The sequence below is a fragment of the Aythya ferina genome (assembly GCF_964211825.1).
Source record: "Aythya ferina genome assembly, chromosome: 10".
In the NCBI taxonomy this organism is placed as follows: domain Eukaryota; kingdom Metazoa; phylum Chordata; class Aves; order Anseriformes; family Anatidae; genus Aythya; species Aythya ferina.
The window spans coordinates 17,882,063-17,899,236 of NC_140306.1; the positions used below are offsets into that span (position 1 = coordinate 17,882,063).

Genomic DNA, 17,174 nt, shown 5'->3' on the forward strand with positions numbered 1-17,174 from the left:
GATAAACACAACTCTGCTGTAGAGGAATGTGAAATACTGCCATGGGGGAGATTTCCTCTTCTTTCCTTTAGTGAGGCCAGAAAACCTGTTCTCTCAAATACCATTTTGTCTGTATCCTGTGTTTGTTGCTTAATGTGGTGTTGGTATGAGCACAGATGTTTGCTAATTGCTCCTTTTTCTATGTTTGTACAAGTAAAGCTACACAATAAAGCAGGTTACTATTTTATCTACACTAACAAGTCTTCAAGTTGCCTGCGTTCCAATGCATACTTCAGCTTCACCCATTCACCTGTGTATTAAACATTGGTTTGCTATAGGTCCTGGGCTGCATCCATTCAAATGGCCTGTTTTTATGATAGGAATAAAAATACTTATCTAGGTTTGTAGGCATAGAAGAGTTACATGCTTTTAGTGTTAATGATTTATTTTATTTCAGGGAAACACAAAATATCATTTAGGAAACTCTCCATGAGAGACTGTGGAGAGTATTTCTTCTGTAATGTTCTGCGTTATGACAAAACGGTGGTACTTTTAAGGTGCCTTTTAAAGACTTTGAAAAGCTCAGTGCAGAGAAGATAGTCTAAAATTATATAAGTGCAAGCACCATTATGTTCACATATACTTCTTTGAAATTCTCCTCTGCAGCAGTTCTTTATGTGGGACTTCATTAACTAGTGCCAGAGAAATTCTGAATGTTTGTGCCCATCGGATTGAAATGTGTACATAAACCTACCCACGCAATTTTACTGTGGGCTGAGCCCAGAGCCCTGCCGTTTCTAGGTTATGTTGGGGTTATGTTGGTCACTTCCTGAAGCAGTGTGGCAACACTTTGTGAAAAGCAAACGTGGTACTGCAGCTGGAGTACTCCTGGTCAGGAAGATGAACCTGCATTTGGAGAAAACAGGGTGCAATATTACTGCTGCAGGAGGACGGCTGGGGCAGCGCTGCTCAGCTCCTCCAAGGCGCTGCCAGGGCGCCCTGCGGGTGGCCCCGTGACGTGCTGTCACCCCGGCCTCTCTTGTCAAGGGCTGTCCCAGTGCTCATTTTGCAGATGCCCAGAGGAATCAGAAGAGCTGTAAGCTTTTAGGTAAATGTGACATGTAATTCTATTAAAGTACTTTCTACTTCAGATAGTGTCTGCTGATTTAAAAAAATGTCCAATGGTGGTTTTAAGCTGTCAGGTTCACCGTGCCATTTGAGCTGTTTCAGTGTTGTTTGAAAATAGGAGTTCTGTAGTTATTTTCAAAGCAAACACTGAGACAGGTCAAATGGCACGGTGAACTCATTGCTACACTTTGAGCCCTGTTTCTAGTCTGATGTTCTATTTTCTACTTCCAGCCTTTTGTTAACAAGTTTCTCTTTGTGTAGATTTGTACAAGCTGTGATCTTGTCATTCCTTAAGGAGTTCCTCTTTACTAAATGGATTCAGCTCCTCTTAAGATACATTATCCTGTCCTTATTTGCATTGTTTTTGTTTCTGTTTGTTTGTTTGTTTTTGTTTTTTCTTCTGCAGCTGATCCTTTGTGATTTGTAGACATTGATACTGAAGTACTGTAGCTCGTCTAGATATGGAAGTAAATAAATCTTTGTCCTTAAAGGATATTCCCTGTTTTAACCAAAGATCATGTTAGCACTTTGCTGTGGTGCTGTACACGAGGGATCACAGTTCCCAAATTGTTAGCCGCCTTGAACCAAGTCCTCAACCTCACCTTTTTTTCTCAATGCATGATGTTGCATTTGGCACTGCAGGTAACCCACTGCTCTTTGCATTTATGACTTCTCTCTTGCTCCCCACCGTGTATTGTTTGCAGACATTAGCATTGCAATGTGCACCTTGTCTCCCAGGTCATTCATGATTTCACAGCGCAGCACCTGACTGTTACTTTCCTTTTCTTAACCTAAAGCCCCCTGCTACAATTTGTTACTAACTTGTGTAACCCTCTGTGTGTGGTGCATGCCTTTTCCCCATCTATTTGTGCTTCATGCAAAGCTCTCTCAGCAGTTCTTGGTTCCTCGCCCCGCTCAGAGGGGCAGGTGGCTCATCCTAACCTGCTGTCAGTGTTGGCTAACAAGTGGCAATGTCTCATGCTGGCCTCTCCCTGCTGGTGCGGGAGGAAGGGAGGGCCAGCAGTGAAGATATCTTGCAGGCAGTAACGTGTCTTTTCTGAAGCTGTCTGGGAATGTCACGTCCAGGCAGCACTGACGGCGTGAAGCCGTCTTGCTAAAGTGCTTTGGCAGGAGCCAGAGGGACGTGGACACGTCCCTGTGCACTTCCAGTCTTTAATTTGTGTGTTTGTGGCTAGGGATGAGTTTCACCCTGCAGAAGTGACAGCACATCGTAATTGCAAAGCCACGGCTTTGCTAGGGCTGTTGTGTGCTTTAATATGGAACAAGGTGCTAGGAAAAGAGCCAAGTGGCCTTCAGTGTCTTCAGCAGATAACCTCTAATACCTTGTTCAGATGTGGAGCAAGGTGTGTCTAGAACTGAACTGCCAGCAGCAGTGAGGCCTTAGAGATCTCCCATCTCACCAGCCCAGCTTGAGCAGGCCAGATGGGGGTACAGCACCAGGTGTTGTTCCTGGAGTCCTGTAAAAAATCACGTTGAGGAGAAAGTGGTATGCTGGAGTCACTGCAACTGTTTTTGTATGAGGTTGGGGGCACAAGAAGAGACAAGAGAAATAGATCCTCTTTAAAGCTGTTGCGTAAAATCCAGTGTATTGAATGGCAGGAGTAAAACTGGAGGACAAGCTCTGGAAATTTCTTATTATTTTAGTCAGAAATCTGTAGAGCTGTGAGAGAAATCAGACAGAAGGGAGTGTGAATGTTCAAAAACGCATTCTTTATTTTAATTTCATGTAGATTCTTTTTTTCTTTTTAAATTTTCACTCTAGGAAATTCAACAATATTTAAAATTATTTTTATTGGTTGCTTTCTCATTACTGTCTGTCTGTAGGCACATTCAGTGGGGGTACACTCAGTGGCTGGGATCCCTACACACAGGGATTCTGCGGCTGGGAAACTGCAGGAAGAGAGAGCTGAATTTGTCTGCACACAGGTGTGACCCAACCAAGGCCACTAAATCACCAAACTTATTTCTGAAAGGAAATTAAACCAAACTTGCCTATCAGAGGAACAAGATCATGTGTCCTGGGATCTATCTGTAGCACGCTTACCACTACAGCTTGTGTTACCAGTGCCTGTACGTTTTCCGTGGTAGACTGCTTTGATGTTTCTGCTCAAGCTGGTGGTAGTGAAGACCTCAGTGTAGCTTGTGGTTTTTGGAGGCATGCCTCCACAACAGAAGGCCCCTGGTGGTGTACCGACGTAGGTTTATTTGGTAGACCACCTTTTTTGAGAATTTCAGAGCCCATGCTACTAAAATAAATGTAACTATTGCTATAGCGATTAAAATTAAGTCTTTCCAAAAGAACTCAAGGCATTTGATTGGGAGAGACCTCTTGCAGGTCCCCAGCTCGTTCCCAGTCAGCTGCTTCAAGGGCTTCATCCTCACCGGAGTAGGAGTTGCACATCTGATGTTTGCAAGAGCGGCTTCAGAGACATCTTCTAACCAGAGTTTTAGATACAGGATATGACAGTCACAGTTCCAAGGATTGTCAAACAGTTTTACTTCCTCCACACTGAGCAAGCTGTCCAAGGCCCCGGGAGGAACCGTGCTCAGGCTGTTATTCTGCAGATAAAGCCTCTTGGTGTTAACGGGCAAGGCAGGCACTTCCTTCAGCTTCCTTGAACTACAGTCTATCTGCAAACCCTTCCTTTCTCCCAGTGCCTTACAGCTGCAGGAAGGAGGGCATGCTTCAGTTTGGGTTATGCAGAACAGCAAAGATATGGCAAATCCTGCAGCAGTGATGAATTCTGCCTTGTTCATGCTTCAGCTACCAAGAGAATAAAAACAATAATCTGATAAGCATGATTCCTTAATTAGCTAGTGTCTAAGTGCAGAACTAGAACACAACTATTTCATTTTCTGTACTGTAAGTACAGTTGGGAGAGAGCACAGAGGTCAGCTTTTGCCTCTAGTTCATTGCTTTTCCTTCATCACTGTACAAAATTTATTGTTATTCAACGTTCTGGAACAGACTGGCACCAGGAGGTGATGCTGATGACTAGGTTAGTTTTAGGCAAAGATTTTGATTCAGTTTTTGTATCTTCATGAGTCTAATGTTAAAATTCTGTGTCAGAGATTTCAAAACTGAGTTTAAAAGACTGAATAATTGTAAACCTCTAAAAATCTTTCTGGGCAGATGAAGATTCTAAACAGGATGTAGGAATTGTTATGTTGTAAAAAGTTGTGGGTTTTGTTTCTTTGTTTTTTTTTTTTTTTTTTTTTTTTTTTTTTTTTTTTTAATCCCCTGCCTTGTACCCTCATGCATTTCTGAGAAAGCACAAGTTAGATCTGGATGAATAGAGAACTGGAAATTTTGCATATCCGTTACTGCTTGTCTTTTAGGGATTAAATAACTATGCTTTGGGATTGAAGGTAATTATCCCTTTTGCTATGTCATTCCCAGTTATACGGAGTGGCTCTCACTCGGCTTTCACTGTAGTGCCTTCCATTTTGCAGTTAAAAATCTCTAAAACTATTCCCCTCCTATATTTCCTACTACGTCTCTGCACCTAAAAATGCATACCAGGCCTTGGGACTGCACTGAAATTTTAAATACAAACTCCCTTGTTCAGACTGAGTAAGTCATGGTTGTGGAACCATCTTTCTTTGATTTTAATACATAACATAATGAAAAAACAAAACAAAACAAAACAAAACAAAACTTATTTCAATTCATTTGAATAAGTATATTAAGGCAAAAGTGTCTGGCTATATCGTCCTGGGTACTACTCAACAGGTACTGTAAAATGTGTTGAGTTTTTATATCACTACACCCGTAAAGAAGCCTCCTTTTATCTGAAGAAGGTGAATGCAGTTGTTGCAGTTGTATAATTTTTTTGTAGGCACACGTGAGAAGAACATTGAATATGATTTAAAATTAGACAGAACAAAGCCTTAGAAATAGTGGGCAGATATAACAGGCCTATTAACAACAACAAAATTAGAGTTTTTTCATATATAAGGTGATAAGGTAAATCCAGAGTTTAATTTACTTATTTAGAATGGAATTTTGAAAATAAAATAAAATAAAATAAAACGATTGTTTTCAAGTGTACAGAGATTTTAGATTATTTTTTTTAAAGGTTTTCTTATAAAAAAGTAAGCTGAGACTACTTTTTCTCAAGGAAGTTTCATTTAATTAAGATTAAATTTGTGTGGGGAAAAATGGACTGATTTTCTTTTAAATTAATTTACTTCAATTTGATTACAATGATTATATAATTAGCTTCCTGAAGTTGGACATCTTTAGATTCTTATTCTAAACACTAAATTTCTATATTTTAAATGGGATTAATGCTACATAAAATTACAGACTTCATCCCAAAGTAGCTGAAATATTAATCTTAACAACCTCCCATGTCTTTGTTAGCAAGTAGTTGGTCTGAAGATCTTTGGTCTGAACCTAGGTACTTGTATAATAGTTTCCAAGAGATCTATTAGGGCTGTTCTTTTTAAAGAGACGCTTTAAAAGGATAGACTGTAGGACTGACTGAAAAATTAGCGATATCTATATATAAAAAGACCACTTCTGATTTAACAGACAGGTGGGAAGAAATTCCAAATCAAATAAAATTAACAGCTGTGGCAAAAAGGCAGAAAGGAATTGGTGGTGAGAGTCAGGCCTGACCCTTGACTGCCACTTACCCTTCTTCTTCCCCTCTTGCTTCCCGTCCCTCTGCACGAAGTGCTGGAGCACACGGTGCAACAGAGCTGACTTTATGGAGTCAGTAAGGAAACGGCTTAAAGACAACAATCTTCTTCTTATGCATAATAGGAAACCGTGCCCAGTGGAAGATGTGTCAAGCGGTTGACATGTGTCAGGGAATATAGTGCCTGAGGCATTTTTATATTTTCTGCAGACAAGAGGAAATGCTGTTCCATCGTTTTTATTGCTAATATACTTCTCCTATTACACCTGACAATTTAAAAGCCTAAAATAACTCACCTGAAATCTGACAAATTTCTTCCTCAGCTGTAGTAATCTCCATACAGATTTAAGAGTTAGCTTCAGATTCAACTCCGGGAACACACAAGCCTAACAAAGATACCAGGGAGCTAAAAATAGCCCATAAAATAGAGTTCTTGGTTGTGTTTTAGTCACAGCTACTTGTGTCTGATGAAGGATCCATGTGCATGGATCAATGGGTCAATTCCTATTTTGGTTCCTTTGGTGCTTTGTGGAAGATTATTTTTGCAATGTTGTAGCTTGGTCTGGGGTGTGGAAATGAATTCCCCAATAGTCAGGGAAGGTGCACGGGGCAGACTTGCCGTCATGGTTAGCAGAGCACAGCCTAGAGGATGGGGAGCTCCTTGGCTCCCTGTATGCCTTTTCTCCCCAGCTAGGAGAGATGTGTCTAGCTCAAGAAAGGACTAAGACCTTGCAAATTTCTTAGCTCTCTGTTGCTGGAGAATATCAGCAGCATGACATCTCAGAACGTAAGGCACTCAGCGTACGTTTGGGTGAAAGCCAGTAATTCAGGATGATACAAAACTATAATTTAGTTTTGACCTCTATTATTTCATATGTGAAAATTTGGTAGAGAATTGCAATACAGTTTTCCTTAGCTTTAGCTACAAACATGAACACTAGAATTAATATTGCAGTTGACTTTTGGAAACCCAGTGTGCCGTGGATCTGATGTTTAATTCAGCACAGCTCTTGTTTAATATGTTGGTTTGGAGACAGGCTTTGAGCTGTGCTCTGCATTTTGAAATGAAACCCAGGTGAGTTTCATATGTTGCAGATGCACTGTACAGCCCTGCTTCTGAACTGCTGTTTCCTTATAACACACTGTTCTTGAAGGCAGACTAGTGTTTGACATTTAAGATTATTTGGATAGTAATTACTATTGTTTAATTCTTATTTATATTTAAAATGTTTTTCTTCCTTAAGTCCAAATCATTTACCAGTAGCCTGCAGTTTGTTAGGAGCTTCCTTAAGAAAATGATTTGCTGTGTATCTCTGCTCTTTAGCACTTTAAAAGTTATTTTAAACACTGCTGTGAAGGCAAAAATACTTAAAACCCCTTTTGAATTTTATTTTTTTTCCCTATAAGATGAGGAAAGTAATTTTTCTCTCATTAAATGAGCAGTCCATCTGCCTGTCGGATGCTCAACAATTGGACCTGTGAGAGGACTGCTAATAATGGGAAGATCCTTCTGTCTTAGGGATGGTTTCCTGCAAGCGTGGGTGGGATGTACGTGGAATATCCAGTTTATCATTTGTCTATCCTTATGACTTTGAAACATGTTCAGCAGAGATTAGAGATTTCACGTGACAAATGTTGATTACCGTGGTGAATGCTTACATTCAGTTAACAAGAGGTCAGATTAAAATGTTCTAATAAAAGGGAAATAAAGGGTTTGCTCTTGAGGTATTTGGTTTCAAGTTGAGGAAAGAGAGGAAAGAGAAAGACCAAGTGTTTGAAGTGAGGTAATTGCTTATTGACTTAAAGGTAAATCTTGTGTGTGAATGTATGTATTGCTCGGATGGTTATCTTTCACAGAAAGATCTATGCATGAGATTGTGATTTTTTTTTCTCTCTCTTTAACAGAGAGAGAGCTTTTTTTTAACAGAGAGCTTTAAAAAACTAAAGCATGCCACTAGACCATAGATTTCATAAATGCCTGTCTTCATCCCTGCCTGTTTCCTGTATCACACTGTCAATGACACATATTCAGGAATGCTGCCACGGAATACAAAACCTGCTGCTATACAGTGGAATCAAATGCTGTGTCTGATAGCATCAAAACAGATGCAACATAACTGGAATCCTTTGGAGCCCCTGTGCAGGTTCTGTTTTTACGAAGGTGGTCCCCTGTTCCTCTGGGTGATGCATTACACATGGTTGGAGAAGTAGCTGGTCACACTGAGTCTCTTACTTCTGATGAGGACTGAGAGCCTTTCTTCCACTGAAAGGGATGTAAATGCGTGCAGTGAGTGTCTGGCAGAAGCAAAGCTCAAAATACAAGGCATTAGCGTTTATCATTTTAGGGCTATAGCTTCTTGTAGGCCAAATGACAAATTCTTCTTTTAAGAGGATTTATTAAGAGCTGATTAGGAAAACAAAATTATAATCTGCTATAATCTTGTTATGATATATTATAATCTGAAAACATATTTTTCACAGAGTGAATGTATTTGAACTTTCTGTGAATGAAAAAGGCTGTCAGGCTGCTCAGTGGTGAGGTATTTCTGATCATTCTTGTTTCCCAAACCAAACCTCACTACCTTGCTTCCTGAAAGTACATTGCTCTGGAGTAGCTTTCTTTTGAGGCCTTGACTTTCCCGTCAGTTACGTGACTGTTGCTTCTGACTGCTGCTACAGGGAGGAAAAATGTTGGAGAGGGGGGATTCCTGGCTTGCTTGCAGTTACAGATACAAGCTGCAAGTTAAAGCTAAATGTGCAGAGCAAACGCCCAATCTACTAAGAGAAAATTCAGGCAGAATGTGCTATTATCTTTTATAAAAGGTTTTCAGGAATTATAGTCATTCATTGTAGTGAATGACCTGTTCTTGACATAGAAAGAAAAAAATCCTTCTCAAATCCTTTTCAAGACCTACTCCCATTTCCAATGCTGACAAAACTTGCCCATCACTGTCAGAGAGCAAAAGTGCTTCTCATCTGAGTTCCATCACAGTGATTAAATCTGTTCTTCTGTACTTTCAAATAGGCTGCTGACAACACTAATCAAAATATTTATAAATTGATGAGAGTCACTGGAAATTCAGGAATTATGCAAATAATTAAAAAGAACAAAAGAAAGGATATTAATCACGAAATTCAATCATGCATCAAGGAGTATCATCTGTCGAAATTAAAGAAATTCTGTGGCTTCTCTCACTTCTCGAGTACTTTTAGCCCCTTGGACAAAGTACTCCTGCCATCTACTGCACCCTAGAGGACTAAGCTGTTGAAGTCATTCTGGTATTTATACACAGGAGGACTCTAAGTTTCATCCTGTACATATTCTGCTTCTTGTATTGTTTCCAATGGCATGCTTACCGTGGTTTTACCTGATTTAATTTTGCCTGTGTCAAACCAAATATCCCATTTGCTCAGAAGATTATTACATGGGCAGATAAACTCTTGTCGTTTAGGAAATTCTCCTAAATTGTACTCCACTGATTTTATCAAATATTTTTGTCCTCTGCCTGCCCATTCTCATTAAGAGCCTCTCTCCCTGCTGTTTTCACTGTGCAACACGGTACAAACTTGCTGTGTGATCCTCAGCTATTGCTTATCTTTCCACTAGGTGTCATTCAAGTTATTTCCATTGTTAAATGTGGAGCATACACTGTCTGAATCAGCCTTTGTGTATAGTTTACCAATTCAAAATAATTATCAGATAGGCTGAAATACTCCCTTAAAGTACTATTTTTTTTTTCCATAACATACAAGACAGGCATACAAAATGTGTGAATTCCATAATGTGTCTAAATCAGGTAGCTAATCACATATTCATGTTTTATGGAACTCCAAGGGCCATGAGCCTGTTAAAGAAAATAAATATTCATAGATGATTTGAGTTCAAACTGTCCTCAAGAATATGTTGCTATCAGTTATGCTAAATTGCAACAATGGTAGAGTGTACATGGGGAAGCTTTTAGAGAGGCTCTAAGAGCATCATTTTTAAAAGACACACTGTCAGGGCAGTATTTCCCGCAACAGGATTGTGCCTTGGCAGTTCCCTGCACTCCCAGTTCAGTTAATTAGCTCTGAACATGCACCAGGGAACCCAGTAATCCTCACAGCAGTCAGTGCATTCAGTGTTTCTTTCCTGTATTTCATTAACTGAGTGTAGCCACATTGATGGGAAGTGCTGGGCTTGGTAAAATGGAGTCAGCAATGTCCCTCTCTGCCTTGCTTCCTTTGTTGAATTAAATATTTTGCTCCAATTAAAAATAATCAGTTTTCTAGCTCTTTATCCACAGACACTGTTATTGAAAATGCAATAATGTGTTTCAGTCAAACTGTTAAAACACAAGGCTGCATTTATGGAATGATTTATTTAGGATCAGGATTAGGCTTTCAGAACAAATCTCACCATCTTCCCCCTTTTCCAGGCATGTCTTTTAGATGAAACCAAATTGCAATATGAACTCTGGAAACATCTGATTTGTTCCAGGAAGCTCAGTACTGGGGACCAGCCCAGAATAACACCGCCGCTCCAGGTACGTGTGGTTGGGTGTGGTGTCCTTAGTTTGCAGAGTGTTTCATCTAGCTCTTTAGGTTTTTCTGTTTGCTGATATGAACATGGCCAGCGTGACAGCCAAAGCCTATCCATAACTGAGCTTTGCTTGAATGCCAGGCAGTTCCCCGGTAAAAATGCAGTGAAGCCTGCTAAAGATATCAAGCGTTTTACCAGGTTACTGGACAGTGGCTATGGCAAGATTGTAAGATGTATGAGGTCAAGCAGCACACTGAGCATTGCAGGGCTGTCCTTGTTTAAGGAGCTTGGTAATAAACAAAATCAGTCTTCAGCCCCAGTATCTAAGGTCCTGCTATTTTCTGCCTGAAGAGTTGGAAATGTTGAAGGCAGAGCATTGAACTTTACGGTCACACTGAACAGTTGTTCTTGGAAAGATCAATTAGAAATTAATTAGTGTCTGATGCAAAAGGCTGTATTGGAAAAGCTCAAGTGATGACTTTCCCCTGGTAGTTCACTGTAGGTTTAAGTCAGTTCCTAATTGATTAGATGGTTAGTTTTTGTATTGCCCTTTATAAAGCTATGATTTTATAGTTTTTGTTTGTTTGTTTGTTTGTTTTTTTAAATAAGTTAGTCAATTCTGGATACATTTTCAATGATGAATTATTTTTCCAGGTGTGAGCAGCTAGAGTCATGTTGTTCCTTCCATACTAAAGTTGTATTTACACACTGTGTTGCTCAAATTTGCACATTTGCCTGGTTATGTTCTCTGTGCCATGGTGAACTGCTGAAAGTTCTGCCCAGGCTTTGGATCACACTGAGAACCACAGAAAGTCGCCACAGGTCACATTGGGTTTGCTGACTTTGGGCTGAATTCCCACTGCAAAGCAGGTGGATTGTCAGGAACAGGATGCAAGGTGACATTATTGTCAATCCCGGGATTCCAGTTCTTGCATTGCATCCCCAAAGCATGATATTTACATTTTAAAGCAATATTATATGTTGAATCTTTATTTAAATTTTTTTTTTATGGGTTTGTTGTTTTTGAGCCATTAGATGTCACACTTCCCAAGTTCTGCTCACTGACACTGAAGTTATTAGTAATAAAATCAGAGATTTGCCTATTATTACCTTATGCCAAGTGTTAGTTTTGGAAGGAAATCTTTTCTATAGTGTGACCTGTGATAAAATCACAAGAGCTGAAAATGCTGCTGTGCTAATCCGATTACTTCTTATCATTGAATTCTAATATACTGGCAGTTTGGAAGTCTGTTTTATCAAGCTGGCAGAAGAATTAATGATACGGCCACATATACTGGGGGATAAATAAGCAATGTTCCTCTAAGGAGGATTGTAAATTCATTTAAAGATGCTCTCTCTTCCCACATAATCTAATTCTTTCTGTGCCCTCATTTGCTCCCTCTAGCTCACAGCATCAGTGATGGTACAGTAGTGAAACTTCCTACATTTAATGAAGCTAGTTGGAGGTTATTTATAATTAATTTTCACATCAGTTTTGATGAATCTTGGTGGTTTGATGTTGTCCTGCAATGACACTCATGGCGTTGTTCTCTCCCTGCCGACAGGCACAGAACATCCAGCAGGATCTCAGCCCCTAGCAGGAAGAAACAGAAGTTGGAATGAGAGAAAAGCTCTCCTCTCAGGTCAACAGCTCGTCCTGATTACACCTCTGAAATACATCAGTATTTGTCTCCTACCTTGCCTGGCTACTTTCTGCACACCTGGCCACTGCAGCTTTAGAACACAAGCTAAAGAATGTTGTTCAGGTTTTATGACTACAAAAAATCCTTTTCTTTCATTTTTTTCTTTCTTTTTCCTAGTGAATCCAATTATTTTTCCTTTTCTTCCTCCCTGAACTCAGTGGCATTTCTGATAAATCCCTATCAATGAGACACAATGTGCAGTAACGAGAACCCTTTTCCAAAATGCATGGCAAGTTAAATGTCTACGTACTACCTCCAGTTTAGTTGCTATTGCTAGATTGCTATGGTTCAACAGCTCTATTACAAATCTTAGCTCTTGCTCAGTTTGCAGCTCTAGCAGTTGGGAAAAATGTATAAAAATTCCATCAACTCTTTCTTAATCTTGCTCTGAACACCAGTAGGTTGAAAAAGAGTATTTCACTTTTGTGAATAAAGCTGTGCCTGAAGGGCTTAACTGGGTAGACAGAATGGAGAGAGCCTCACCTGTGGGGCTTGCAGGCACTGCCTGAGATTAGTCATCCATCTGGTGTCAAAGAAAAGGTGGGAGGCAGTAATTCCACCCCACCACAGCCAGGTGCTTGATAAAAAAATGTTAGATATGTAGATAGAAAAGGAACCAATGACATTGGTACTCAGGCTAGTGAGTTCACACCCCAAGGCTTGGCTGTAGAAAGCAGTGCCCGCGAGGGCTCTGTAACCTAGGCATTTTCTTGAGCTTAATGGTGTGTGCCAACACCTGGCTGAAAGAGGGCTTTCTGGAAGAGAAAAATAAACCAACTGCAAGGCCAGAACCTAAGGCTTGAGTGGCCAGGACTTTACCATTTCTGTATATGAAAGTGGTTCAGCAAATAGGCGTATTATCTTCAATGAAAAAAATCTCTTTGAGAAAAATGTGAATGTGTTAATTTCCGGAGTTCCAGAATTCCATTTTTTTCCTGACTTGTCAAGTAAGGCCATCAAAACCCTGTGCTTGAAAATACTTGTTCAGGAAGCTTCTTGCTTTGACTGTGATTAATGGTGCGGATAAAAGAACGCAGAGAGCAGTCAGCAATGTGACCTGGGGCAAAGTTCCCAGCGGACATACATTGAAGATCTGAGGAAAGAAGCACAGGCACTAATTCTCAATTCAGTGAAGACTGAGATTTTCTCAGCCTCCAGGATATTGGATATAACTAACAAACAGTGCAGGTGTCACCTGATTTCGGGGCTTCTATTATTTCTAGGGAAGTCTGCAAACTGAAATTCAGTACCTGTCTTTTTTGGTCAGAGTCAGCACGTAAAGTAGCTAAAGTAGAAGAGGGTGAAAATACTTGTGACTTTGAACAAATGTTCTGGAGACTCATCTTTGGGAGGTTTTAAAGGTCTCATGCGGGTGCTAACATGATGTGAATTTCCATGAGTACAGAGCTGCTAATAGCATTTGTTGTTTACACGGAAAAGCCCCAAGGGCAGGATGCTTAACATACAATGAAAAGTCTGGGTGCTACTTCACACAGTATAAAAATAACAGCAACGTCATCGCACAACCACTGCAGAAAATCAGATGAGTGCGTAGAACTGCTGGCATGCTCTGGGTGTGGCGAAGGTTTCCGTGGTCAGCTCTGGCAATGTGAGAGGGGGCCCTCAGATGAATAGCTACCGCCTCGTTCTTCTCCAGAAGACAGCCATGCCGTGATAGCATGGAGTTCAACACGTGCCAAGAGGCAGAGAATCACTCAAACTCCACTAAAAGCCTTGAGTGTATTGCAAACATTTTGATAGTAAAGAATTTTCTCCTCATTAAAAAAAAACAGGATGGACATGTGTCATGCAGGTCTTGTTTGCTCGTGAACCTGCTGAGAAATAGCTGACAGATTCTGTGTGTGGACACACTGCAGTGAGTGTCTGTTTCCTTTCTATGAACCCCAAACCATCCAGTAAAGCTGAAGAAGAAAAAGGCATCTTATTTCCAAATAATATCCACGCACAGGGGTAGTTACAATTTACAGATCAGAGCAAGCTATCTGTGCTTATTCGGGGAGAATAAGAGAGTTGAATAGCTTACATTTCTCAAGCAATTTATTTTTCTTCTTCTACAAGCATTTCTTTCTGGCTACTCCAGGTCTTTGTTTCAGCACTTTGCTGCTACTAGAGATAGATGTATGTTCTTCACCGCTTACTTTTTCCTCTTTCATCCTCCCATCTGTTCCAGCCATTACAACTCCATTATTTTCAGTGCAGACATATGCAATATGCAGATTTATCCTGCAGCTGCTTTCCTGCTGGGGAGAGGAGCCATGGTTTGTATTGATTCATAACCAGGTTCCGTCCTCCTTTTTCTAGAACAGGTCTTTTGTCTTTTGTGGTTTCATTCTTTTAAGCAGTGTGTGTGTGTGTGTGTGTCTGTATAGCTGTCCAAAAACCAGCCAAGGTTTACAGCCCTGCTAAAATGGTGTTGCTAGGATTGTGTTCTCAGAGCATATCTCACTCACAATCAACAGAGATGCACTCGACATATTGCTGTACACGAATCCTAATATATCACAGCTTGAGAGTTGGTACTTTTTATGTGGTAGCTTTCCTTAAAAACTTCTGCTTGGCCAGACTGTAAGCCAAAAAAGACAGCTGCTGTTATTTTCACATTAGAGTTAAGTGGGCAAAGCCAACATGCTTTCACTAACGTAACTGCGGTAGTGTGAACTGTATTTGTGTTAGAGAACTTTTTGAATAGAAGCCAAGGATTGACTCCCATCATTGAAATCATCTGATTTTTGCCAAATTTAGCTTGCCTAAACTGAGGCAGTTTACCTTGCAAAATCGGGGGAAGATAGAGGCCAAAAGACAGCTCCATGGATAGCAAGGCACTGGCTCTGCTCCATGAGGCAACTGTAGAAGATATGGGTGCTAGCCCTCAGCTGACAATGGTACCAGTGATAATAAAGATCCCATAGCTTAGGATTTACTTCAAAGACAGAAGGCAGAAAAAAAGGACCTTCGCTGTAATGTTTTAAAGCCTGTGTGCAGTTTCTTTCCTCACAGGGAATGGTGTTTGGCTTTGCCAGTGCTGCAATTTGAATGACCCAATAGCTGTAATGCCATGGAGAACTGGTGAAATTAGGCGCTTACGGCACTCTCTGTTATAGGAAAATAAAATCAGATAAGAGAGTCAGATGGGGGTAGAATATTCAGTGAAGTTCCTGGCATTAACTACTGAGGCTAGGTAGCACAGCTCTGTGAGTAGGAGTATGTTTTGTACTGGGCTTTTGAAATAGATCTAAATCTTTTGCCTTTTGACATTTCACCCACCAGGTAGGTTGTCTCAGAACGTTAAAATAAGTGCATAGAATATGGGTGGGAATAGGATGATCTGTCTGCAAAGCAAACTAAATAAAATTTCCCTCACGCCTAGACCTTGGCAATACCTCTGACAACAAACCAACACGAATACATTACTGGTATCTTCAGCCAAGATTTTGTGACAGGGTCTCAATCCCTTTTACAGTCTTAATCCATTGATGCCAATGTTGCAACTCACAAGCAACTTCAGCTCTTTAAATTCTTGATATTATTGTTTGCAGGCTTGAGGTGAAAAAGATCTTTTTGTTTGTTTGTTTGTTTGTTTGTTTGTTTGTTTTTATTTATTTATTTATTATTATTTTTTTTTATTAAACCTGTGGGGGAAAAAAAAACAGTAGATTGATTTTATATTAGAGCATTTTTGCTATTAATTTTATGTATCGAAGCACATCAGAAAATGTATAACTTTCTTGGATCTTAAGTACTGAAGTTTTACATTTATTGAATAGGTGACAGTGAATGTTCTTAAAGGGAGACTGCATTTAAGTTATTATGACTTGTAAAAAGAAAACACTAAAAACAATAGCCTTTTTGAAGATTGTAGTATTTATTGTGTTTCTATATGTAGCTTGTCCTTGATGGGAAGGAAAATACCCAGTTGCTATCTAAATTGCATTTGTATGTGGCTAGCTATTTTTAGGACTGTTTACTGTGGCTTAACCCTGAAGCATACCAGGTAAGCCATAGGTAAGGGGAAACGTAAAACCAGACTGGCATTAAGTGATAGGTAAAAGTATTCAAAATATTTGAAGCAGTGGAAAAGTAATTTGAAATGTATGAAACAAGAATCACTGTGGAGAAAAAAAAAAAAAAAAAAAAAAAAAAAGGAAAGAAAAAGGAAAATATATGGAAGATAAATCTTTTTTTTTTTTCAGGATGCATGCTTGACATTGGCAAGTATTAGAGATTTAAAGAGCTCTTTTATGTCCTACACAATGTGATGCACACTCCCTGAGCAACCCCCCATGCTGTCGGATGGAAGGGTAATGCAGTTCTCTGTCCCATGCCATACCCAGCCTTCCTGTTCCAGTGCTCACAGAAACTGCAGAGACTGGTCGTGGGTTTTGTGACAGGGACAGCTCACTTCACATTAGGTCTTTTCCGTGCTCTCACTCTCTATTGTTCTTATCTAAGGTCTTATTTCAGACGGTGAAAGTCTGTGTGAATAGTTTTTCTTGTTCTGGGGACAGGAAGGGAAGACTGGACATAAATTGCTTATTTCAGATTTGTTTAAGATTTAGCTAATTCAGCTCTAACGACTCTTATCCCTTACTCCGAAAGCAGGTTTAAACTGGATTAACCTGAGGGGTGCACGTAAAGTTGAACTGGACACCCCATTTTTCAGAGCTTTCATCTAGGATGTGGGAGAACTGGGTTTAATTCCTTGCTCTGCATGACATCCAATTATTTATGCAAAGTGGGGCAGCTCCAACAGGAGAGATTGAGAGAACCCAGCAGGTCAATAACACAATGGTTGGAGAATTTGTGCTGATATGGGAGACCAAAGTTAAGTCCCCACTCAATTACATTCCATCTTCTGCCTCCTGGGTGAGCACCGTATCCCCTGACTGCTGGTTGTGCTGCAGAGCCCTTGACGCAACTTCTATCAACAGAATAGGATTCATTTAAGGTCATGCACTTTTCCTGACCAAAGTATTTCACTGGAAAGTTTCTGGTCTGTTATTCTTGCTAGGAAAGGCATGTCCCTGATGACTTTCTCTTGAACTGACTTTTCAAACGCAAGTATCTTTGACTGTCGTGCTTACCAAGCACTGTTTTGGCACGTGGTATGAAAAGTGATGTTCTCTTATTCTTGCATATCCAATATTTGCTTCATTC

General features: G+C 40.0%; 1 protein-coding gene across 1 annotated transcript; it reads right to left on the reverse strand.

Moving 5' to 3' along the window:
* Positions 1–2,817: 2,817 nt before the first annotated feature.
* GP9 (glycoprotein IX platelet) lies at positions 2,818–5,897 on the reverse strand. The gene is made up of 2 exons (XM_084530585.1): positions 5,770–5,897; positions 2,818–3,892 (listed from the first exon to the last, which is right to left on the reverse strand). The coding sequence occupies exon 2, from the start codon at positions 3,883–3,885 to the stop codon at positions 3,259–3,261; it is 627 nt and encodes a 208-aa protein (XP_084386711.1). The 5' UTR covers positions 3,886–3,892; positions 5,770–5,897; the 3' UTR covers positions 2,818–3,258.
* Positions 5,898–17,174: the final 11,277 nt, after the last annotated feature.